This window comes from Rhipicephalus microplus, chromosome 5 (assembly GCF_043290135.1).
Source record: "Rhipicephalus microplus isolate Deutch F79 chromosome 5, USDA_Rmic, whole genome shotgun sequence".
Classification (NCBI taxonomy): domain Eukaryota; kingdom Metazoa; phylum Arthropoda; class Arachnida; order Ixodida; family Ixodidae; genus Rhipicephalus; species Rhipicephalus microplus.
In genome coordinates, this window is record NC_134704.1 from 33,349,434 (window position 1) to 33,373,551 (window position 24,118).

Sequence of the window (24,118 nt, forward strand, 5' to 3'; positions counted from 1 at the left end):
CTGTCTGGAAGAGAGGTACATTCGTATTGTCATTCATTAGGTGCCGTGTACACGTGTGGTCTCAGGAAACAAGCCCGACTCGTACAAACAGGCATATAAACAGCGTCCAGTGATTCCAGCTGCGTCTAGCCGCGCAGCTTTATAGCTCACTCGGTCACGTGCTGCACGCGCAGTTCAGCAGAAGGGTCGCAATATAAAGACGACTGCACCGCACTTTCCCTATCGCATGTATGAACTGCTACCGCGCGCGGGTCCGAGATACCGTATAGCGTGCATCCACGTGTGTGTGTACACCAGCGCGTCGTACGCGAGTATTTACGGCACTCACGTTTTCCCCCGCCTAGGTAAGGTGCCGTAAATACGCGAAATATAATGCACTTCCGCTCCGGAAGCCTCGCCACGATTGTGGCGGTTCACAAATAACGGACGGGGGCAGCCGAGCGCGCTCACGTGCGCCTGAAGCACGTCCTTCGATGCGATGATATTGTGCCTCTGTAGCCGTGTAAGCCATACAGCGGTCAACAGCTCAACTATAAACCGGGCGTATCTCTGCAAGACAACGCGCACTGATTATTGGGCCGCAATAAAGTTCGTTCGCACACTGTGATAGCGGGACGGTCCGGCGGGAGAGAGGGGCAAACGCCCTTCCCGCTTTTTTTTTTTTTTTTCATCTCTGCCTTGCACTTGATCCCACCGGACTGTCCGAGTGGCGAAAGGATAACTATGCGCGGGACCATCTTGCGGATCGCCACGCACTCGAACGCGCTCCTGCCGAAGATTTCAGCGATCATCGACGCGCTCACGATGGACGACCTCCTTCAGAAAGGTACGTATATGGTGAACGTTTGTGCATACTGTTAATAAGCAAAGGAATTCAAATAAGCTTGCATCTGGATGAAGAAGTTGCGGCCACTGAATTAAGCTAAAGAGGGGGGGGGGGGGACACGACAGACGTTTCGGCACCCGCAAGTCTTCCTTGATCATCATCAAATTGATTGCAGAGTAAAAAGGCTCTCCCGTGTTCCACCAATCATCCCGGTCCTGTGATTTCTGTAGTCAAGTTATACTCGCAAACTTTTTACAGGCCCACCCTATCTCCCCCTCGCGTGCATGCCTTCTCTTGGAGTCCAGTATGTAACTCTTAATGACCAGCAGTTATCTATAGCCTTCGCGCTGCGTGTTCTGCGCATGGCCAGTTCTTCTTCTTGTTTTCGACTAAGATGTTTTTCACAATACTACGAAACCACTGTGAAAGTTTCGTATGAATTCGCTAAACAGTAATCACTCCACAGTGTGATCAAGGAACACGTACGGATTCCGAAACGTCTCGTGTTTTTTTCACGTTTACTTGATCAGTGGCCGCAGCTTCATCATCAGGTTACCTGACCAGGTGAACTTCCGTGGGTTTCTTTGCGAACCACCTGCGTTAGCCTGGCTATTTTGTTGGAGGGTTGCGTGTAGAGTAATGGCAGAGGCCCGTGTACTGTAGATGCCAGCGCACGTTAAGAAACTCCAGACGGTCCAAATTTCCGGAGCCCTCCACTACGGCGTCTCTCATAATAATATCGTCATTTTGGGACGCAAAACTCCAGATATTATTACTGGGCTGTTGTCGAGCTTTCCTCGTGCTGAACGGCAGCTACAGCCGCGTGTGGATATGAAGTTATTTAAGAATAATATGTGTTATTTGTTTATTTATCCCATCTGCGACCACTTTTTATACTTCCCCCTCAACCCCCTTTTTTTGTTTTTTAAATGTACACTGATCGGAAAAACTATATCAGTTTTCGTATATAATACTTTAAGGTCTTTTTTTGGTAATTTTCGTAATCACAGATGCATTTTCAAAGGGAGTCCCGCAGTTTATGTCTAATCTGGCCCCATAACCTTAAAACCCGTTATTGTGACGAAACGGATTTCAGTGTACTTCTTCTTTCGTTATTTTCGACACATCTGGTCTCTTCATAGAACGCTTCTGCTTTCGGCTCCGAGCATTGTTATCAAGTTTTTCGCTTTTTACGGGAGACGCTGCTCCCTGCCCCAAGGCGACGGACGCGGAGTCATCCACTGGTCCGCCCAGCCAGAGGTCTGCTATGGCGAGCTCCTCGGTAAATCAGCGCGCCTGGCCCAGAACCAGTGAGGCCAACGGTGATAGTCACTGCATCATGGCTGTGGACATGGAGCCTTCTGCGGCTCTGTCCGACCATAGACCACCTTTGGCAAGCTCGTCGCGGAAACGAAGCACCTGTTCGAGCACCAGCGAGGACACGGAACTGTACTCGGCCACTGGCGACGACTCGTCGGATGACGACTTCGAGACCGTGAGAAGCAGGAAGGCCAAAAGAAGAAGTATCAAGTCGTCTTCACCAGCAGGGACATTAACGTCTCAGTCAAAAGGAGAATGCTGGCCGCACACCATCCTCTTCATGCCCGAGGACTCCACCATCAGCCTTCGAGCAGTAAACAGGCAAGCTCTCTCTATGTACTTTGAGGGGGTAGCACCAAACGACATTAAGGATATCCGGGTGAACACGCGGAAGAATATTCTAGCTGTGGACACAATGACTGCCAGCGCCATAGACAAGCTTCGCAGAATATCAGATTTGGGAGGCATCAAAGTTCGACCGGTTATTCCAATGGACGGTGCCTGCACGGCGGGAGTAATCTACGACATTGATTTGGCCATAGCAAATTCGGACCTCCCAACTCTCATAAAACCAGCGAACGAAGGAGTTCTCATCGCGAATGTACTTCGCCTCGGAAACACCCGATGTGTAAAGATAATGTTCAAAGGAGATTCCATTCCGTCGCATGTCAAAGTGGGACACTTCCGACATCCTGTTCGACCATTTGTCCCTAAACCACTCCAGTGCCATAACTGCATGAAAATTGGTCACATCAAGAGTGTATGTACAAACACCACAGTATGCCCCCGATGCGCTGAGCCGCACACTGCAGACGCATGTCGGGCAACAAGTCTGAAGTGCAGAAACTGTGATGGTCCGCATGATGCTGCATCCAAGGAATGCCCTCGGATTAAGAAGGAAATCGCCATTATCAAACAAATGGTTAGGGACAATTCAACCCACAGAGAGGCTGCTGAAAGGGTACGGCGGCGACGTAGTCGCCGACGGAGGCGTGTAGGACAGAGTGTTGCGCATAACCCATTTCCTCCGAGCACGAGTGAAGTAGTAAGCACGAAGCGAAATGAAGTGGAGAAGCTCACAGCTGCGGATGAGTGGCCTACGCTTCCGCGTACGCAGCCGGCAAAGGAGCCTCCTGCGAGGCCTCGCCGCCCTACACCTTCCACCGAGTCTACTTCCGTTGAGGATGTGTCAAGGGTCGATCGACAGATCATCCCGATGTTACGATCCCTCGTCGCTGTCATGGCAGACATACTAAGAAGCCTGGGAACTCCAACCGCTCCAAGCGGGTTACAGGTGTTGGACGCGCTGAGCCCAGTCCTCGCCTCCCTCGCGTAGAGTCATGGCAGGAGATCAACAATCGTTCCGCAAAGACGTCAGAGAAGCATCAGTCATCCAGTGGAACGCAAGAGGACTTAGATCACGGATTTCCGATTTTCGTCAGTACGTGTTTGCTAACCGTTTCCCAATCATCGTAATATGTGAACCGAAATTATCAAACCCGATCAGGCTATCCGGCTACGAATCAATCCCGTCCAAAACCCGAAACGAAAGCAGCAAGGTCATTGTGTATATTCGTCGGGAGCTTACCTACATCATTCAACCTGTGTCGCCTCATGATGAGAACCAATATATTTGCCTGACTGTGAAGCAGAAAACCCTCACCTTCACATTAATAGGTGTCTACTTATCTCCCTCAGCCCGTTTTGATTGCCAAAGACTGGATGACATTCTTTCGAGCGTCCCGGATCCGTGGATAATTATAGGGGACTTCAACGCCCACCACCCAATCTGGGGAAGTTCAAAAGTCAATACCACGGGCCGGAGGCTGGCTTCATTTGTATCGACTCATGAACTGTCTCTACTTAATGATGGGAGCCCTACATTTCTGCGAGGATTAACGTACAGCAGCTGTTTAGACTTGACGTTCGTGTCACGTCGCTTCGCCACAAGCGTTAAGTGGTTTTTAGACATCGAGACACATGGTAGCGATCACATCCCCAGTTATCTCACCATCGAAGGCTTTGCTAGCGACCACCCGCCGAAAACCGTACGGAGGATCGATCTTTCAGCATTCACAACCAACATTGAACACGCTTGTGAAAAAGGCTTAACCTCTGGCATTGAGCAAGCGATCAAACAAGCAGCGCAGAGTGCGATGCGCACGCTGGCATATTCTTCAAGGCCCTCAGAAACGGATATGGAGTTAGAGCGACTCCGTGCGATTCGTCGGCGTGCGGAGCGTAGATATCGACGCACAAAATCCATTCAAGATCTACGGATGGCCAGGCGCATGCAAAAGAAGATCCAGCGTCGTATAGACAAACTGGAGTTTCAACGGTGGGCGAAATTTTGCGCGAGTCTAGACCCTCGCAAACCGCTTTCTCAAATATGGCGAACCGTGCGAGGCCTACGCATATTTCCCCAACAACGTTTTCCGTTTAAAGCCTTGGCCCTTTTCCAAAATAGAAGGGATATCGAGGTAGCAGAAGACTTTTGTAGGAAGATTGCGGGCCCGCCAAATTGCACAGAAGCCCTTACTGCTGATTACACGCCACATTCACTGGACCCGCACCTGGACCTGCCTTTTTCAATGGAAGAACTGAATGTGGCTCTTGCTTCATGCAATCGATCGTCATCGCCTGGGCCGGATGGCATATCATACCGCCTATTATGCAATCTCGGTAATCGAGCACGAAGTGCTTTGCTGGAAGTATTCAATGAGTCTTGGAGAGATGGAACGGTCCCCAGAGAGTGGAAAACAAGCCGGTTGGTTGCACTTCTCAAACCTGGAAAATCGCCTCTAGAGCTGACATCATACCGCCCAATAGCGCTGGCTAATTGCGTAGGGAAGCTGATGGAGCGAATGATCCTTGCCAGACTCGAGTGGTTCCTAGAACGCCATAGAATATATCCAGACGCCATGGCCGGTTTTCGTCATCTTCGGAGCTCCATTGACAATGTCATTGACCTGGTGACATACGTACAACACCAGAAAATGAGCAGACGGTTATCTGTCGCACTATTTTTAGATGTCAAAGGAGCATATGACAATGTTTCTCACGAAGCCATACTTGACGCCCTCGAGTCAGTTGGTTTGGGTGGGCGAGTGTACCGCTGGATCCAATGCTACCTACATATGAGATCATTGTTTATGCAAACTGATGATGGGCCGACTTCTGAACATTATACACACCGTGGTGTTCCTCAAGGTGGTGTATTGAGCCCCACACTGTTCAACCTGGTTCTGATCGGTCTCGTTGAACGCATACCAGATTCCGTGCAGATATCTCTCTATGCAGATGATATTTGTGCCTGGACATCAGGTGTAACACGTCCTCAGGTACGTGCGAGACTCCAGAAAGCAGCGAATTCAATATCGGCGTACCTTAGAGAACAAGGCCTCGAGATTTCTCCTGAGAAATCGGCGCTGGTCGCGTTCACGCGGAAGGCAATGACGTCATATCCCATCGTCATCGATGGACACAGTGTCTGCTACGCCAGGACCCACAGGTTTTTGGGGGTCACGATCGATCGAAATCTCTGCTGGAGTCCCCATATGGCCACTCTAAAGAAGCGCCTAACGGCCATCGCACAACTTTTCAAGTTCCTCGGAGGCAAAACGTGGGGCACATCAGTGCACGCGATGTTGCATTTGTACAAAACGCTGTTTCTGGGGTACCTGCGGTATAGCTTGCCGGTTCTGACGAACGCTTGCAAAAGCAGTATACGCACAATAGAAAACGCCCAGGGCCAGGCACTCAGAGTTTGTCTTGGATTACCACGCTGTACATCAACAGCGGAAACCATCGCAATCGCCAAAGATCATCCGGCCACAGTGCACATTACTTTGGAGGTGCTTAGAGCTCATATTAGACACCTTGCTCGCGCCCCTGCCCACCACCTAGCTTCGCTTCCAGAAGATCGACCGAGTGCCTCCTTCTGTAAGAGAGTATTGACTTTCCGTGAGTGCCTTCCAACAGTCTACACGCCTCCGGAACGGATACTAACACCTCCTTGGTGCTTGGACCGACCAAAACTGCGCTTGACAGTGCCGGGGATTCGCAAGAAGGCGGAGCTCTCGGCGCCAGCTTTAAAGCAGATGATTCTACTCATGCTACACGAAGAATACAAAGATCATGTCAAACTTTACACGGATGGCTCGACAACTGTTGGAGGATCTGCAGGAGCTGTGATCTTCCCAGCAAGAGCCGAAACCATCCAGTTCAGAACGTCACACAAGACGACATCGACAGCCGTGGAGCTCGCGGCACTCCGCAGCGCACTCCGCAGGATTGACCAAGAGACACCACAAAAATGGAGCATTTTTACTGATTCGAAACCAGCTCTCCAATGTCTACACAATGCTCTACGTCGTGGACCTCAAGACCAATTGGCGCTCGAAATACGACAACTGTACCATCACCTAATAGACGAAGGACATGACATATCTTTTCAGTGGTTACCAGGCCATTGCGGCATCATCGGTAACGAACATGCCGACAATGCAGCTAAGAATGCTCACGAAAATGGAGTGATGGAACCTATTCCACTATCAAGAAGCGACGCAGCAGCAAAGATTAATACGCTTGCGCAGGATGTTGCAAGGTCTATGCGGAATACGCCCGGTTTTCTCCACACCCGTCTTCACCGCCTGGACCCATGCCTACGACTTACTATTCCATCTGGCCTACCCCGATCCGAGACGACCCTTCTCTGCCGTATGTGGCTTGGGGTGTCTTTCACGAACGCTTTTGCCTGCCGCATCGGAATGAGAGACAGCGCTACATGCGACCATTGCGACAATGACGAAACAATTGAACATATTTTATGTCAGTGCCCCCAGTACAGCTCTCAGCGACAGTCCCTCTCAGCAGTGTTTGCTCGCCTCGACGACCAGCCATTTTCTGAGCAGTCAATCTTGGAATGTCGGAAAGATCGAGCTTCACGCCAGAAAGCAACGAAGGCGCTGATGAAGTTTCTGCGAGCGACCCGCCTCGTTGAACGATTGTGACACTACTGTGTGCGAGTGTGTGTGTGTGTGTTTGTGCTTCTCTTCCTCCCTTTCCCCCTTTTTTTTTGTCTCCCCTTACCCCTTCCCCAGTGCAGGGTAGCAAACCGGATGTGTTTTCTGGTTAACCTCCCTGCCTTTCCGCATTAAATTTTCTCTCTCTCTCGACACATCTAATCTGTGAACTTTTCTGGAATTTGCGGTGTTCAAGTCTCTGGATCCCTTAAACATTCTTTTTAACCCATGAACAAGTATCAGGTCCTATCGGATGTCATAAAAATTTATGACGTCATGGCAAGATAATGCGGAAACTTTGATGCCGCGTGTATTTTTTTTCTTTTCTGTGTGTGTTTTCTGGTCTACCAAACCTGTTCTCGCTGCAAAAGTGTTGTTGTTGGTATTGCGAAGGGGTCATTTACGTCTACAAGAAAAATCGATCATGCTTTTCAATGTATCGGGTCTCGAAATCGCCACACTCTCGGAGCACGTGGACACAGTCACGCCGTCGGGCAAACGGCCACACGTGCATATCCATTAACTGTTTTTGCACACGGTGAGCTCACCAGCCGAGTCTAATACATAAATATCAATACGGTAAATAACTAGGTACACAATCCAGATACAAAAACGAACATAATGCACACAAAACAGCATAACACATTCAATGTACCATGGATGTGGCGTCGCCGACGTTCGACTCAACGCGAGGGTCCCGCGGGAAACGAGCCGTGGAATCGTTCCCATGGGCCTCCCCCCGTGGGGACGATTGGCATCGTGCGTGGACGTCCATCCACGCACGCTGCCTAATTCCAAAGAGTCGGATAACCCCTTCACAGGCGTCCAGATAACCTCGCTTACCTCCAAGATACGCTACCGGCGCCATCGCGTTAACGCAGCGTCATCACTCCACTCGCGCGGTGGCATTAACTATATATATATATATATATATATATATATATATATATATATATATATATATATATATATATATATATATATATATATATATATACACACATTTTCGTTTAGTGTGTATATAGTACAATGTCTTTAGCCATGTCTTTCTTTTTTTAGCCAACCGGATGTCTTTCTGGTTAACCTCCCTGCCTTCTCCCTTTTGTTGCTTCCTCCTCCTCCTTATTTCAGCAAAATAGAACATCCTAATGCCGTCCTTGGGGCTTATTGTCTGTTGGCTTAAGCTGTCGAGATCGCTGGAAATGTTTGGTTGAGCGGACAGGCCTTCGTGAAGAATGACCTTACAGAAGACTTGTAATACTAGTTTGAAAGGTGTTGTAAATATAGTTAACAAATTAAAAAAAGATGGATACATGGAACAAAACGAAGACTACACCATATATGTACAACAAAACGTTTTCACGAGCCAAGAAAGGGCTTATATATAGACAAAAAGAAAAAAGAACGCCATTTCCTGTTAATGTGATCACATCCACACAAAAGAATTCCCGTCAAAGTAACGTATATAATCATTTGCGAACATATTTTCAAGGAGTACGCTGTTTGAAATAAAGTGGAAGTGATTATATCACTTTAGCTGGCGCATTAATTTACAGCTCCATAGTTGTTCACTCAGTGGTTGTTTATCGTCTAACTATACATTACATATTTCTATTTACTTGCCTAACGACGTTTTTAAACGATGTTAAAGTATGCTTTACGGAGGAACTGATTGTAAGGAAGCTGCAAACATAAAAGTCGAGCGCAAAAAAAAAAAAAACGACTAGGCACAGGAAACAAGTAGACAGGATAGGACGGTCACTAGTCAGTAGTGAGCGTTCTATTCTGTCTACTTGTTTCCTGTGCCTTGTAAGTTTCTTTTTTTGTGCTTGAATTTTATGTTTAGACATGCAGTAACTCGCCCATCAACGCATTTTATGAAGCCGCAAACATCGTTTGAGAATGGCGCGAACGATCTGTGCAGCTTATTTGTAACAAGTGTATTTTCGTGAATACACTTAAACCTTATTATAACAAAGTTGCATCTTACAAGAGAATAAGTTCGTTACACACGAAAATGTGTTACAAAGGTTAATCCAAACACTATATATTGCAAGACTTTTTATTTACTTCGTTATAATCTATATTTTGTTATATCCGATTCGTTGCGTTGACGTTTGAGTGCACTTGAGTGAGGTTGTAAACTGCTTAATAGAAACTTCTAAGTTTGTGATAATGTGACCTCTGGCAATGCACGTCATCACGGCTGCAAAAAAACAAACAAAAAAACGGTCTTGTCATGACTATATAGTTCAGACGGTTTGCACTACGTTACAAGAGTCAGCTATGTCTGGAATTCCCGCTTAAAGTTTTTTTCTCGATTAGTTCCTAAGTTGCTCGTCTTCATAAGGAATTGTGTAATGCTTGAATGTGCTGCCAACGCTGCGTTCATTTTATCAGCGCAAAATGTGATTGTGAGTAAAGCTCTGTGGTGCTTCGGTCTCGACATGACAGGTGACTCTCAACTCGGCCAGTGGTGCCTTACCGACTCCAACTGCTTGACAGAGAACTCGGGATGTCTGGCCGATATATGCGCCTGCAAGATCGGATTTGTTCTATACGGGGACAGATGCATTCCAGGTGGGAGAAAGTGCAATTTTTACTATAGTCAGTGCAAATCAAAAGTTCGCTTCACGCACGCGCATACACATAGAGCGAAAAGGACGTCACCCTTTGCTAACTAGTTGGAGCTGAGCGAATTGGATCGGGCTTTAAATTCTAAATGCGCATGTGAAACAGAAACCACGATAAAGATTGTTTCGTATGAAGGGGCTAATTCAGAAGAAGATGGGAGTTCTTCCTTCTGTCTCATGGTGTCGTCTGCATACTTGCCTGTAGTCACCTATATTAGTTTCAATACTCGAGTATGGGTGCTCCAAAGCATGATGTATCCGTCATGCTTTGGGCCGTCCTTGAAAGCCGTGCTTGAGAAGGTTAGGAGCAGCTGCGTTTTTTTAAACATGTACTTACACCCTAACACGCCCACTTAGACCTTCAAATGAGGAAGTTTAGAGGGGATAGTTAGAAAAAAACACAGCATATCCGTGAACGGAGTGAATGATGATGAGTGGGGCGAAGCGTGTCTGTCTGTCTGTCTGTCTGTCTGTCTGTCTGTCTGTCTGTCTGTCTGTCTGTCTGTCTGTCTGTCTGTCTGTCTGTCTGTCTGTCTGTCTGTCTGTCTCTATGGGACAGCGCCATCTATTGTAAGATAAGGAATACGCTACAGGGTATGCCGGAGTTACGAGCAATTGCCCGAGACCATACGGAACTTCACCCTTAAATACATAGCTGATTCATCCATCACAGGAACCGGTATGACGCCAAAGTGAAACGGGTCTTCCTAGAAGTATAGTTCTAGGAAGACCCATTTGAGTGCTTATTGTGTAGTCACATATGAGAGCTTGTACAATTTCTATTGCGTTTCGCAGCTATAGCGCTGTTGTAGACGTGGACACAGCCACGTTGACGCCTGGTACGTATCCATGGGTGACGACTGCCACCCATGATCATGATTCAGCCGTTGTGGTAACTGAAGTTTATAACATACACGTGAACACAGCGTATCGTTAATAGCACACAAAGATGACATCAACAAGCACACTCTAAACACGGCTACTAGCACTTGCGCCTCTTCAAAGATCGTAAGTTATGGCACGGCCGCTGGATAAAAACAATTTTGTTATCCAGCGGCCGTGGTTATGGAGAGAAACAGCACGATGTGCGCTTCTGAAACGTACTCCAGCGCTTTAGCAACGCGAGGCACACAGGTTCGTAGCTTGAGACGCGACAATCTAGGAGGAGTTGGACGTGAACGCGCGTCGGCGTTCCTCATCGTGCCGGCGTTCCACGTCCTGCTGGTTTCCCTCCACCAATAATCCGGTGCTAACACACTCGGAAGTAGTCGCGGTGAAACATCTTGGGGCATATCTGTGGAAGCTGCACGACCTCAACAACGAGCCGTCGTGCGCCAACACGAAGCGAAATGCAAAGAACGTACAGTGCGTCGGCAACTCTCCGGTGCTCGCTTGGTCAGGGCTTTCCCTGCTATCGAGAAGCTTTAACCAAGACCTTTATATCCATGGCTTTGACCATAACGTCATGCTTTAAATACGTCATGCCATATTACTTCTCCAGAGTACTCGCAGACGTTGGCACCACCCCGCTTCACCAACAGAGAGCATAGAGAGAGAGATAGAGAGAGAGAGAGAGAGAGAGAGAGAGAGAGAATGCGTGAAAGATATAAACTCGCGTTCGTACGACTTTCTGCAATTGCTTCTATAGCTCAGTGCGTAGAGCACCAGGCGGGCATTTCTCGTCAATTCCCAAAGAGTCGGAGGTCCAGCGGAGGAACTTCTTAAATGTTTTTTTTTTCATATTAGTATAGCGTTAATTTTACAACGTAATACACGTGACGGAAATACGTCACTGAAGTCTTGGTGAACCCTGGCATAAAACACTTTCGTGTAATAACAAAAACACTAAAAGTGACAGTGGAGCAAACGATACACTCTTACAAGCCTCCCGGTAACCAGTAGGGGGGGGGGGGGATTACAGGTGGGGTTATGTGTTTTACCGGGGAAAAATAATAAAGATAGGTGTTTTTCAAGTCCTTCAACAAGTCCCCCCCTCCCCCTTCCACGAAAGAAATTCCTGGCTACGGCCCTGCTTTCAAGCGTGTATAAGTGACAAAATCTATCATGTGAATCTACTCGTCATTGCCCTAAACGTTGTCTTGAACTCATATACAGCATGAAAGTAGCGAGATGTGCTCACAGTAGCTATGGCGCTGGTGCGCTCATGACGCTCCCCCTATGAAACGGGCTTGTTATCATTCAGGAACTCAATAAAGTGTTCTATCAATCCATACATTCATCCATCGTGGGGAGTGAAGATTCCGACCCACCTTTACGATGTATGTTCATGCGTATGTGTGCTAGCATATGCGCACAAAATATGTAAACATATCGCGGGGTTGGGAAAGGGGCTTGAATCCCCCAAACTACTCCGCTGGCTTTGTCACTGGTGCATGTGCTCTGGCCATGGCAAAATTGGTCTGCCAGAAACATTTCCTTGCGCCAGTCATATGTCACCTTTCTGAAAATACAGGACGTAGTGTAAATGACGTATTTTATCCTTCTGAAAACCTTTTTTACGTATTTGTTGTGCGTCTAAACGCGGAAATTTGTTTTTCTGTTGCAACGTATACCTTTTCCTAGACATGTTTTGTATGTTTCATGGCCGTACATAGAAGCGCGTAAAAAAATGTATAGTGGTTAACATTCATAGCTCGAGCCTAGAAGAAAGGCAAAAAAAAAAAAAGAAACTGAGAAAGGGTAAAGCAACAAATAAAAAAACTGAGATCAGAGGATGCGACAAACCACCGGAGACGCTGACTTCATTTTTCTAATCAGTTGTAATGGGTGCGCCTGGTGCGCCGCCAAGAAAAGAAATAGAAAGAAACCTTAAGCCCTCGTAATCTTCAATTTCTTTTTACGCATTCAAAATTTCTGCTTATAAGGTCAAGTGAGAAAAAAATGTTTTTTTTTTCATCAATGAACGACGGCCAGGTTCGTGTAATTGCTCGTAGCCTAAATGGGCACCTGCAACTTTGCAGAGCCTCGCCTCAGGGGCTTCCCAAAGATGTACCTGATGAGCATCGGCTGCCTGCTGTCCATACTCATCTTTTCCATGTCCCTGTGCTTCCTCTACTGGAAACGGTGGGTTTACCTGTATGCCAAGAGCATCATACGCTTCCACTTGAGCCGTATTTAGGTTAGATCAAGTTCGGTTATAGGTTAACCAAGAACAGTGCAGCCACAATTATGCGAAATCGTTCGCGTAAAAATTCACTGCGAAATATGCGCGGCCCTTACCGATGCCTCGATCAACCCTCCATGCGCACCCACTGTTTATTCATACGCAGTCACTTCTTCAAGCACCCATTTGTCGTTCGCTCGCTTGCTCACACTAACTGCGTGTCACCAATTATCCCCAAGCCGCGCACGCGGCCTTTGGATTTAAAAAAAAATTAAAAAAAAACTGAAAGCGGCTGGCCGTTTCCGTATTGGTGGGCCTGGACAAAACAAAATGTCATGGTTCAACGTGGTTAAACCAAGCTGGTCGATGCGAGCGGTAGCAGCACCCAAAGGCCTGAAAGGGCCCCTATACCCCCTTCGATATTTTCCCAAACATTTCAAGTAAGCAAGCGCATCACGTGCAGAATGTCGTCGCGATCAACGATGCCACACGCCACAGCGCTACAGGTAGCGGGCGTGCCACAATTTCGAAAAAAAAAAAAAACAATAGCTTCTCTTTTCTGGTCCCCGCCATTCCCGACACTCAGCAAACAGCTGTTCGCGGCCACCTTGCTGTTCTTGGTCGTTTTGCCGCTTGCGAATCGACACGTGCGGCCCGTAACGCAACCGCCAAGTCGCTAGCGTAGGGGCACGGGCCGCACGACAGCAACAGCGGTTAGTCAACGATCAGTGCACCCAGATGACGCACAGAACTCAGTTGACGGCGAGCTGGGGCGTCGGAGTGACGGATCGCGGCCACTGGAAGTAGACGCCGTTTCAAACAGCACGTCAGCGGTGACGTATGCCACGCGAGATCAGGAGGGGCACTCTGCTGATTCAGCGAGGAGGGGCCAATCGGTTTTGGAAGATGGTAGCGTAGGAAAGAGGGAAAGAAGCAATCGTCGCGTTTCGATCATCAAACGCGTGTAGCTCCGCTATTACGGCACCGTTTCGAAAAGTTCTCACGCCTACGTGTTCGTTGTAAACTCGAGCCCAACTTCCTCACCACAACTAAAATTCGACCGCTGGGTGGTTTAGGGGCCCTTGAACATCTAAAGGTCTGAAGTGGCGTCGCGCCCACTCCTGATTGGAGAGAGGGCGCGAGGTCATGTTAGAAAGCCCCGCCCCGCTCTTACGCGTTGCAACAGGTACGTGACTACGTGTGGTCAGGCGTGCTGCTACCGCTCGAGTCTCGACCAGCTTGGTTTATCCACATTCAACCACGACATTTTGTTTTGTCCAGGCGCTCCGATACAAAAACAGCCAGCCGCTTGCTTTTCTTTTGCTTTTTTTTTCAACACGCAAAGCATTCCGCGGCGGTGTTCCGCGCATCAGTGCCTTCTGGCGGAAAGCAGCGGCATGGTGTTTCTCTTGAGGAGGAGTCATGCGACAGGAGTTGAGGTTGCGCACAGGCTCGCAGCTCTTGCCGACAGATGGAGAGACGTGCGCGGGAGAGGGTAACGAAACAACGCCTTGCATGTTTGTTGCTATAAAAGTAGCAAAGTGACGTTGGTTGAGCTCTGAGTTTAAACGCACGCACAAGATCGTTTTCCGGATTTGCAGCGGGAGCTGTAGAGATGTAGCTCTAAAAAGCGACGTTTCTATTGTTCCTTCACTCATGCTGCTGCTTAACGCTCGGTGATTCGGCGGAATTATCCGCCAGTGTGAACAGGCCCCGATATTCGCTTTTCCGTCTTTGCGCACTCGCAGGAAGCTCGACGAGCGGCGAAACCGAGAAGTAGAGGACCACAGCTCGGCATCTAGCGTCGCGTTCTCTCTGTGGTCGGACACGTACCAGGGCGACAAGCCACCTGCCTACGAAGTCGCCGTCAACAGTTCCTGTTTCCGCTCCAAGCTGGAAGACCCGGCGCCTAGTTCGTGGCATGCGGTGCCTTTATCTGACAATCAGGCACGTATTTTACAATCAGCATAGGCGCGAGGTCTACTTTCAAGACCGGGTTAAGTTTCGAACCATGTTAAAACCAACTGACACCTTTATGAGCATGTGTATGTGCGTGCGTGTACATGCGCGTACATGCGCCACTGTATGTGCGTCTGTGTGTTGGTTTTGCTTGTCTTGCGTATGTATACACAAATTTAAAAACCTGCTGGAAAGGCTGATCTACCCCCCCCCCCTACGCGGCGCCTATTGCACACGTTAAAAGGACCAAATAAGTCAATAATTGTGCAGTAGAAAGAAAATAAACATCAGAAATGAAATCAGAAATGAAATCAGAAATGAAAATGCAGTGTAGCCTATTTATAAGTGAAGATCTGGCCTCTATAATAAAAAAGGGAAAAAAAGAAAGCGGCGTGAGCCACGACAGAAGGTGAACAAAAAAACAGATTTTAAGAGATAATCATGTAGAAATGACAATTTGTTTTTGTTATCTCGCCAGATGGGTCTTGGTATGGGTCAATTTTCATTAGGCGACCAAGCAAAAACGAATTACCATTTTTCAAGTACAGCCAACGTGCTAACATCACTTAAACAATATGGCGCTAAACCCTTTATATCAACTGCCGGTTTCATGGCCGTGGGCTAGAGCGAGAACACAAGAGTCAGGCAAGCAAGAAAGCTAGCGCTACTCACGAATCAAAAAGGCACTTCGGACAAATACTCTGTTTTGTATGCGCTGTTTTTTTTTTCTTTCTCTTTCCTTGCACTCAAAATTTTCATGGCAATTTGTTAGTGTTGTAAAAGAAATGTACTTTTTAGTGCAATATACTCAGTGAAGCATCCTCTTTTGAAATGTAATACCAACCAGCCCAAGTAGCCACTCTTTTGGTATAGTGCAATTTTTTAATTTATTTTATTAATGTTAGTTTGTAGCCGGAATACCATGACTCACACCCACTCTGGGGGATTGGCCAAGAAAACATAGTAACTTATAGATTTTCTTATTCGTGTTTCTTCTTTTTTCTTCTTCTTTTTTTTCGCCTTATCTTCGGCTCCATATGACACCCTGCTAACACCAGCGCCTGCAGCGAGCAGCACGTTTAGCGGTCCGTTACGCACGCTTCACACGAGGCACAGGCGCATCTGCTTCCCATGGACGCGCATATGCACGTGAACATGGGCATGCGCGTGGCACGGGTTTGCCAATCGTATCGTGCTGCGAGCTTCGTGAACGCCTTGAGCTAGGCTTATTACAAACAAATAATACTCATTAAGACCAGCCAGCTGTATAAGTGTAGCGACTGCTAGACGAGTGATGGCTGAATAAACTGAATCTGTGGATATTCTTCATGCAGGTTGCAGTCACCTTGCCGCCTTCCTACGAAGAAGTTACGCAACATCAGCAACGCTTTCACGCGCGGAATGCAGCCTGCCGAGCGTCTATTTAAGCCTACCGAAAGACTTTACGGTGGCGTCCTGCCACGGAGGCAAATTAATCTCAGGTGGCGCGACTCGTTGGAACGCAACAATAGACGTGCGACCAACGGCTCGAGCCAGAAAATCAAGAGACTGTAGACCAAGCTGGGTCAAGTGCAACTTTTTTTTTATTTGCTGCACTGAAGCGCGCGCAGACTCAGCGGCGGCGGACAAAAAGAAGAGCGGCCAAGGAGAGGGCCGCCGCGAGGACAGCAGGTGAAGCCAGGCCTCCAGCCGAGCTACGGACGGGCACGCCCAGAGCGGGTGCCATGGTGGACTCTTTCTTGTCTGTCACCTCGTTGAACATGGCCGCGGCCACGGTGACGCGGGTGTCGTTGTGAACGGTCTTGATGCCGTCTTCGGCAGCCAGGAAATTCGGGCTCTGGACTCCAGCCTGCTTCAGGTGCTCCTCGGGTAGGCACATGCCGCCGCGCTCGACGGTGTTGTTGGCACAGGCGCAGACGTCTTTCAGGCAAGCGGCTCCCGCTGCGTGGCATTCGGTGTTGGACTTGCAGGGTTGTCCGATGACTTTTCCAGTGGTGGTCAGCTTGTCGCAGGTCTTGCCGTCCAGGGACCGGGTGAAACCAAGGGCGCAGTCGCAGACAAGGCGGTCATTGCAAACGGCGTTCGGCTGGGCGAAGACGCATTGTTCGGAGTAGTCGCAGGGCCATCCAAGGCCGGCCGCAGCGCGGCAGGTCAGGTGCTTGGACTTGAGGCTGACGGGCTGGGAAGGCTTGCAGAGGCAGCGTCCCTCGCTGCACGATGCTCCGCGTGGCTCGCACTGAGCGTTGCTAGTGCATGTGTCCTCGATGATGGAACCAAGGGCAATGGTTGCCTTGGTGACCTGCGCGTCAACTAGAGCCGTGCACTCGAAAATGAACTTGCCATTGTCGGATGGAAGCCTCTCAAGCTGGGTGATGGTGATTTTTGAGATCTTCACGGGAACGTCATTCTTCACGGTGGACATGGTAGAGCGGTCGATGAAGTTCTCGAGGGGACGGCCGTTGACGGTCCAGGAGATGCTGGCGTACTCCTTGTAGCCTACCGTGCAGAGAAGTTCCATAGGACCAGAGTCAGCCTCGGGCTCTTCGGCCGCGATGAAAGCCCGCGCGTACTCGACCTTCAGACCGGCCAGGGCTTCGAGTCGGCTAGCGGGAGCAGCCTGATCGGATCTTTGCTGGACATAGCCTTCCTGAGCAACTCCGGCAGGGCCCATCTCGTCCTCGAGAAGTTTGCGTACCTTGCGTGCTCCAACCTTGAATCCCTTGTGGCGGCGCATGCGGAACTTACGGCGCTGCAGCTTACCGACGTCCTGCTCCAGCAGCTGCTTTGAACCCTCATCCGAGTCGGGCTGCTGTTCCAGGCCGAAGACCGGGTTCACGGGGCTGCGTTCAAAAAAAGATTTATGAGCAGGGGCAGCTGCGGCTGCGCTGCCGTTTGCAGCGGGAGCTGCAGCGGCCACCGGGGCGTTGGGAGAGGCCACAGGGCTCTGTTGGGCGGGGGCCTTGCCAACATCGAACGCGGCTCCGGATCCGTTGTTAGGACTCGCGAGGCTTAACTGCTGAACGGGCGCCCGGTGAAAAGGACCTTCGAGCAGGGCCCGCTGCCGATCAGCGTCGTAAGGCGCTGGCCGTAGGCTACCGGTGTCCCCGAGCCGAAAGTGGTCCTCATGAAGATCGGCCCGAACAGCCAAGGAGAGGGTCAAGCCAACCAGCACTAGGCCTAACAGTGCCATGGTCCAGGACCGACGAGTTGACGTGTCACCGCTAGGCTAGACTGGCAAGATCTGACGGGACCGGTGCCGAATCTCGCCCTGCTCGTGCCACGCGCTGGCTCGCTCTGCGCTGGCACGCTGCACGGGCGTCTCGTGCTCGCCTCCGGGTCCCGCCAATCAGAACGCTCGACGCTCGTTCGGCAGAGAAACTCGCGCAACGGCTGAAAAAGAAGACGATCCGATGAGCTTTTAACCGCGCGACTTTTGAGTTTATGTATGACGACGACAAAGTTTCCGAACATTTTGCGCGTCCTTATAAACTCGATCCGCGCGCGCACCCTCACTCACATAGTAATGAAGAAGACGTCGATACAAACTTTCTTGGCCAGCCCCCCCCCCCCCCCCCCCCAGAAGGTGTGTTCCCGTGGGGTCAGGAGCCATAAATCATGAAACAAATTAACAAATAAACAAGCATTGTTTTTGCCACGGTTAATAGATGAATAATAACAGGTACTTTTAAATCCGAGGCTCAGCATTGGCCTTTACTATTATTATTCCGGACTTCTCTACTGAGGCACTCGGACGGAAATATACGCATATACGCAGTTCGAAAATTCATATGCGAGTCAAATCAATTTATTCAATACATCAACCGCTAATAATATTTAGATTATGCCTTCATATGGCATGGTGATTTTTAGATCTTTGAAACGTTACGCAACATGATAAAACTAAAGTTGGTAATTATTAAAAATAAATCTTCATAAGTCCCATCAACCTCCAGCCCTTCGAAAAATTTATCCGCCGGACGCTTTGCCAACCCGCCTGGAGGATAAGAAGCCAGTCATTCCAGGAGCATCACCATCATCAGTGAAATATCGTTCACCATGGAGAGTATAAAATTGTTGAACCCTTAGGAGTCTCCTTGAAGAGTTGAACGGGATACCAATATTCTGTTCCTAGTGCGTACTTCAAACACTTAGTGTATGAAATCTTTTCGGCTTTCAACTATGCAGTCACTATGATAATCCTGTGTTCTGACGCCCTATGGCAATGTACGCTGGTACCACGCATTATTACAGTAATATTGCATGTTGTATTGTGAAGTATGCATATATACAACACGCGTGTGTTGGTAAAGAATGGAAGTTACTTTCGCTGCATTTCCAAGCGGATGAAGTTATTTTCACTGTATTCTAAAGCAGAGGCGTAGCTGTGTGGTATCCGCGTGCCATGCAAACGTTTCGGGTTTACTGCCCCGAATTTATTATCATTTTACTTGCAACTTTCTCGATTTTTCGGTCACGCAAAAATGATTTTTCGCTCGCAACCAATGACGCAGAAACTTATACAAAAACGCCGGAATTTCTGCGAAACGAGCTCTTTAACGCTATCGTGTTAAAACGGCGCAAACACAGGGACAAAGGCAAATAACCGGACGGAACCAGCACTCTATGTGCTCGTTGCTAATTAAGAAAGAGAGAATGGAGGATTGGAGAGGAGGTGAACTTTAGCTTTGATCAGTTTCCTACATTGCTCAGAAAGGGAGATATGGGGACGAGGAATGAATTGGTAGAGAAGTTGTTTTTGCTCGTTGAAGTCACCCTGAAACACTTTTTCAGCATGGTAAAAAAACGGTGCTGATTCGTAGTCGAGACTTCTAAGAACACAGAAGACAGCGCAGCAAGTGGCCTCGAACTTACAGCTATTTTCAAGGTCGAAAGTAAGGTTGAAATAGCTTCGTCTTCTTTCTACTAATGGTGCGACATGCCCAAATGACCGCGCCATGTAGCCAAATTGACGGTCATTGACTCATTTGAGCATCGTGAGCTTCATAATTACTGTGGCCGCCGTGAGAGGCCGTCACGTGCCCTTGCGCGCGCTCCCGATCACACCGCAAACCTCACGTTCGAAAAAAAAAAAAGTGCTCAAGGTCATGCCGCGTACCTGACGTGAATTCGTTGCCTCTTGCCATCCCTTTCTGCTTAGCTTCCAGGGCACTCGTCGGGGCGAGAGAAAAGAGCAGTTACAGTTAAAGTCCCTAGATTTTTAAATATACAGGGACTTTAGTTACAACGTATACGACTGATTACCGTAACTCCACTCGAGCTTTGCGGAAAAATAAATCTGGTGGCTGATTTGTGAAGCAATAAACTCGCCTGATGAAACCGTTGGACGGTTACTGAAGGAATGTCTGTGGTGTTCTAATAAAAAAAAGGTGCATACCCCAAGATACATATTTATCAATAAGCATGCCGTGTGAGGTGGATGAAGAAGAAGGTAAGCGTAAAGTTCTTTCATGCTGTGACATTAGGCATGACATTGATATTAGGCATTGACATTAGGCACCGTCTCATTCATGGCCTATCCCCCTAGGTGGGTTGCGCCAAGGTGTTGAGGATCCAACCAACCAACCAAGCTTTGACATTGACTTAAGGAGTTGTACTAACTGAAGTGGCTGACTCACTCACTTCGACGTCTCTAAATGGCCCAGTATTACTAGCAGCTCCACAGTTTTCTCTTAATACTGCATAACGAATCAAACGCCTGTTAGCCTTAAAAAAACAACGAAACAACGCTCTTACAATTTGAGGAGCACCGGCACTTATACAGTTCACATGGAACACCACAAGATGTCTTTCCCGTCAACCTGAGGTGACCCTCACAAGCTTTCGCTGTAGAGTTTTCCGGTTAAATTATTATCTTCAGAAATCTGGATTCTGATTATGTGCAGCTTGCAATGAACCGAAAACAATAGGTCCCTTCCTTCTCACGCCGCCGTTTTGCCTCACGCCGCCAAATGATTCTCGAAAGGCGGTTGGTATGTTGGGATTAGCATTTAATACATCTACCCTTTTACCGCTTGGAGCCAGTCAGTTGGGTACGGGCTGCAGTGCCATATATTCATTCAGGCGATCCGAAGGATACGTTGCTGACCGCCAGATTAATACAATTTGTTTGTTTGTCCTTCAAATCCAATGGCACGTACCCCATTTCCGGCCCCCTTGTTCTTGTTTATATATTTCAACTCTGACTTTTCTAATCGTCTTGCCCTTTTCACTTTCTTACAGCAAAAGCTGTTATGAGATCACAACTCGAGTCTCGCGCATGCAGGACCGTATAGTTGTCCACCACCGCCGCCGCCGCCGCCGGTGTCCGTAACCACATCGCGCGAAATTAGCATAAAAAACCTAGTACCAACTTAGAAGTGTGGCAGCTTGGGCTAGTTGGTACGGCATGACGATAGTTATAGCGCGAGAACAAAACGACGACACAGAGACAAGAGGGACACGAAAGACCCCTCTTGTCCTGTGTCCCTCTTGTCCTGTGTCCCTCTTGTCTCTGTGTCCCTCTTGTCTTTGTCTCTGTGTCGTCGTTTTGTTCTCGCGCTATAACTATCGCCATGCTATAGTACCAACGACACAGTGGGGCTCAAACCCAGATCCACTGGGTGCCAGCCCAGTATTCTACCACTGAGCTACGCTGTCTTTTTCTTTATTATTGTACTTGGGACTCGTTGGCAAACTTTCCCTAGGCAGGCTCGATGTTGGGAAAGGAATCGCGTTGTTATGAGTAGCAAAGCGTAAGTTAGAACCGCAAACGAACAACCAGGCGTCACACACTGTGAATAGTGTAACGAGTGGGTCGTCTAGTGCTCCAACCCGCTACAAAAGCTTGTTCTTGATCACCTATTAACTGTGGCACATACCCACTTCTGGCATGATTCCTCATCTTTGTCAGCCACTGGATAAAAAAATTGGCACACAATTCCTCGCAATAGTTAAGCGGATATCACGCTTCTCAGGAGAATGACGAAATGTAGCATATCGAATGCCGCCTTACTACACTAAAAGTTTTGTTATTAATGCCGTAGTGGGTACCCAACAATTGTGCTTACAAGAGTTACACAATGAGTGTTTAGAAAAAAGCGCTGAAAGCCCTCTCTTCTAGGATTTCGCTGTGATTGTGCTGCGCCTTCCGTGTAGGCCTGGCGTCTTTTTTTGTTTTTGTATACGTTATTATACGTCTTGCTATACGATTTCTCTCTCTTTTAACAAGCATTGTATTTTAATTTGAGTTATAAATTCATCATCATCATCAGCCCGACTACGTCCACTGCATGATAAAGGTCTCTCCCATGTTCCACCAGTTAACCCAGTCCTGTGCTTGCTGCTGCCAATTTACACCCGCAAACTTCTTAATCTCATCTGCCCACCTAACCTCCTGTCTCCCCCTAACCCGCTTGCCTTGTCTGGGAATCCAGTTAGTTACCCTTAATGACCAGCGGTTATCCTGTCTACGCGCTACATGCCCGGCCCATGTCCATTTCCTCTTCTTTATTTCAACTATGATATCCTTAACCCTCGTTTGTTCCCTAATCCACTCTGCTCTCTTCTTGTCTCTTAAGGTTACACTTACCAATGGAGCAATGGAGTTAAAAAGTACAGTGTGGCAAATCCTCCTTGTGGGTATGAGCCAAGATGATTTAGGCGACACAACGAGCTTGACTTGGCATTGACTATATTTATTAGCGTTGTGGCTCCCTCGTGTGAAACAAGTCAGTCACTGAGGCAACAACGACCCGCCAAACCCTCCATAGGCAAAATGGCTATCGAACAGGACGTCGCGAAGACGGTTCGGTGGGAAAGTGCCAATGAGCCGACGCATTCTAACGTCGGTCACGGTATCGGCAGAGCCACCGTCGCGGCTGCGGTTCAGCAGCCAGCTCCTAACGATGGTACGTCGCCACTCAACGCTCCGTCGCCCCTCGCGCTCAGAAACAGGCAGCAAGAGCAGGAACGACACAAACGGCGCGTCATCATTGGTTCCGCTCTCTGGCTCAGCTTCGTCGGCCTCGTCCTTGTGGCGTATATCGTGTGGGCTCTCACCTCCTATTGGGACATCAGTCCAGAAGCAGCACGTGGGTACAGCAATCTCATGCCGTATCGTCGCCGAACGGAGAATCCGAATGACTCGATCCTGGCAAATGAGTGACACGTGCGTCCAAGCAACGAGAATAAATAGATGAACAAGTGTGGCGTGTTAGACTTTCTTGACGGAACGTACTTGAGAAACGGTTTTTCACGTTTAGCGAGATCCCTTCACTGACCACGAATTTTAGCATGACTACGAATCATGCAACGCTACAATGCCCGCATTCAGAAACGCTCTTTTACTTGTCTTTCCACCGCCTCAAAGCAGCGCGTTTCAAAGGCGTTTGTGCTGCCTTGGCACCTAAAGACAACGCGTTCGAAACGCGTTTGTGTGGCATTAAAGGCGGTGGCAAGTCAAATTCAAGTCGAGGAGCGTTTCTGAATACGGGGGTAAGCGTGTTTACAGCTGTGCTAATTCATTCTGTTGAATGCTGTGAAAGATTGTATTGTCAAAGACACACACCGAGGTAGAAAGTGGTGGTGGTAAAAAACATTTATTTCAGAAAAAGTTTACTAGAGAGTGCCGACGTGGCCCATCGGCGTGCTAGAGTGGCAAGACCCTATTCCGGGACGCCAGTGGAGCTGGAAGCTGCCCGTGCGCGCTCCACCAAGGAGCGTTGTGCAGCCAAGGTAGAGCAGCCGAGCAGGTGCTCCTCCAAGCCTCTCTAGTTGGGATAGGAAAAGGGGATGAGAAAGGGACGGGATTAACTGGGCACGATGCTACGACGTGATATGTGTCGGCGAGCACATGACAGGTCGAGCAGGTGCCATTGATTTCCGGCAAAAAGTGCCTGGCGACCGCCGGACTTATAAAGGTGTTCGTCTGCAGGCGGCGTAGCAGTCGTTCGTCCGCTTTCTCCAAACCGCGTGCGGGGTCCGGGTAGAGGCGGCGCGAAGCCCGGTAATAAGCCAAAATTTCGCGAAAGCGCGTCAGGTTGGTATTGCCAGATTCCGTCTCGGGACATGGAGGGGCAACGGCCCGGATAGGAGAAGCGCGGGCAGCGGCATTTGCCGCCTCGTTGCCGGGCAGGCCCGAGTGGCCTGGGGTCCACACTATACGAATGGGATGAGGGTTAAAGCGCCAAGAGGCTGCCTGTAGTAGGCTAGCCGCCAGCGGAGCAATGGAACC

General features: G+C 48.7%; 2 protein-coding genes across 3 annotated transcripts; one reads left to right on the top strand and one right to left on the bottom strand.

Moving 5' to 3' along the window:
• Positions 1–663: 663 nt before the first annotated feature.
• Positions 664–23,088, top strand: LOC119174742 (uncharacterized). 2 transcript variants are annotated; one of them, XM_037425780.2, is made up of 5 exons: positions 665–826; positions 9,625–9,750; positions 12,785–12,887; positions 14,676–14,874; positions 16,221–23,088. In XM_037425780.2, exons 1-5 carry the CDS (start codon positions 724–726, stop codon positions 16,311–16,313), a joined length of 624 nt encoding a protein of 207 aa, XP_037281677.2. In that variant the 5' UTR covers positions 665–723; the 3' UTR covers positions 16,314–23,088. The 2 variants fall into 2 exon arrangements, with proteins under 2 accessions (XP_037281678.2, XP_037281677.2); XM_037425781.2 differs by lacking the exon at positions 9,625–9,750 and having other exon boundaries at positions 664–826.
• LOC142817719 (uncharacterized) lies at positions 16,452–18,242 on the bottom strand. Its single transcript, XM_075895173.1, has one exon. It carries the CDS (start codon positions 18,074–18,076, stop codon positions 16,499–16,501), a length of 1,578 nt encoding a protein of 525 aa, XP_075751288.1. The 5' UTR covers positions 18,077–18,242; the 3' UTR covers positions 16,452–16,498.
• Positions 23,089–24,118: the final 1,030 nt, after the last annotated feature.

What these genes read in the sequence shown, in the direction of transcription:
- LOC142817719 (XM_075895173.1), bottom strand. Translation starts at nt 18,076, where the DNA reads ATGGCACTGTTAGGCCTAGTGCTGGTTGGCTTGACCCTCTCCTTGGCT.
- LOC119174742 (XM_037425780.2), top strand. Translation starts at nt 724, where the DNA reads ATGCGCGGGACCATCTTGCGGATCGCCACGCACTCGAACGCGCTCCTG. An exon ending in GGACGACCTCCTTCAGAAAG is followed by an intron (nt 827 to 9,624) that starts GTACGTATATGG and finishes TCGACATGACAG; the next exon opens with GTGACTCTCAACTCGGCCAG. An exon ending in CGGGGACAGATGCATTCCAG is followed by an intron (nt 9,751 to 12,784) that starts GTGGGAGAAAGT and finishes GCAACTTTGCAG; the next exon opens with AGCCTCGCCTCAGGGGCTTC.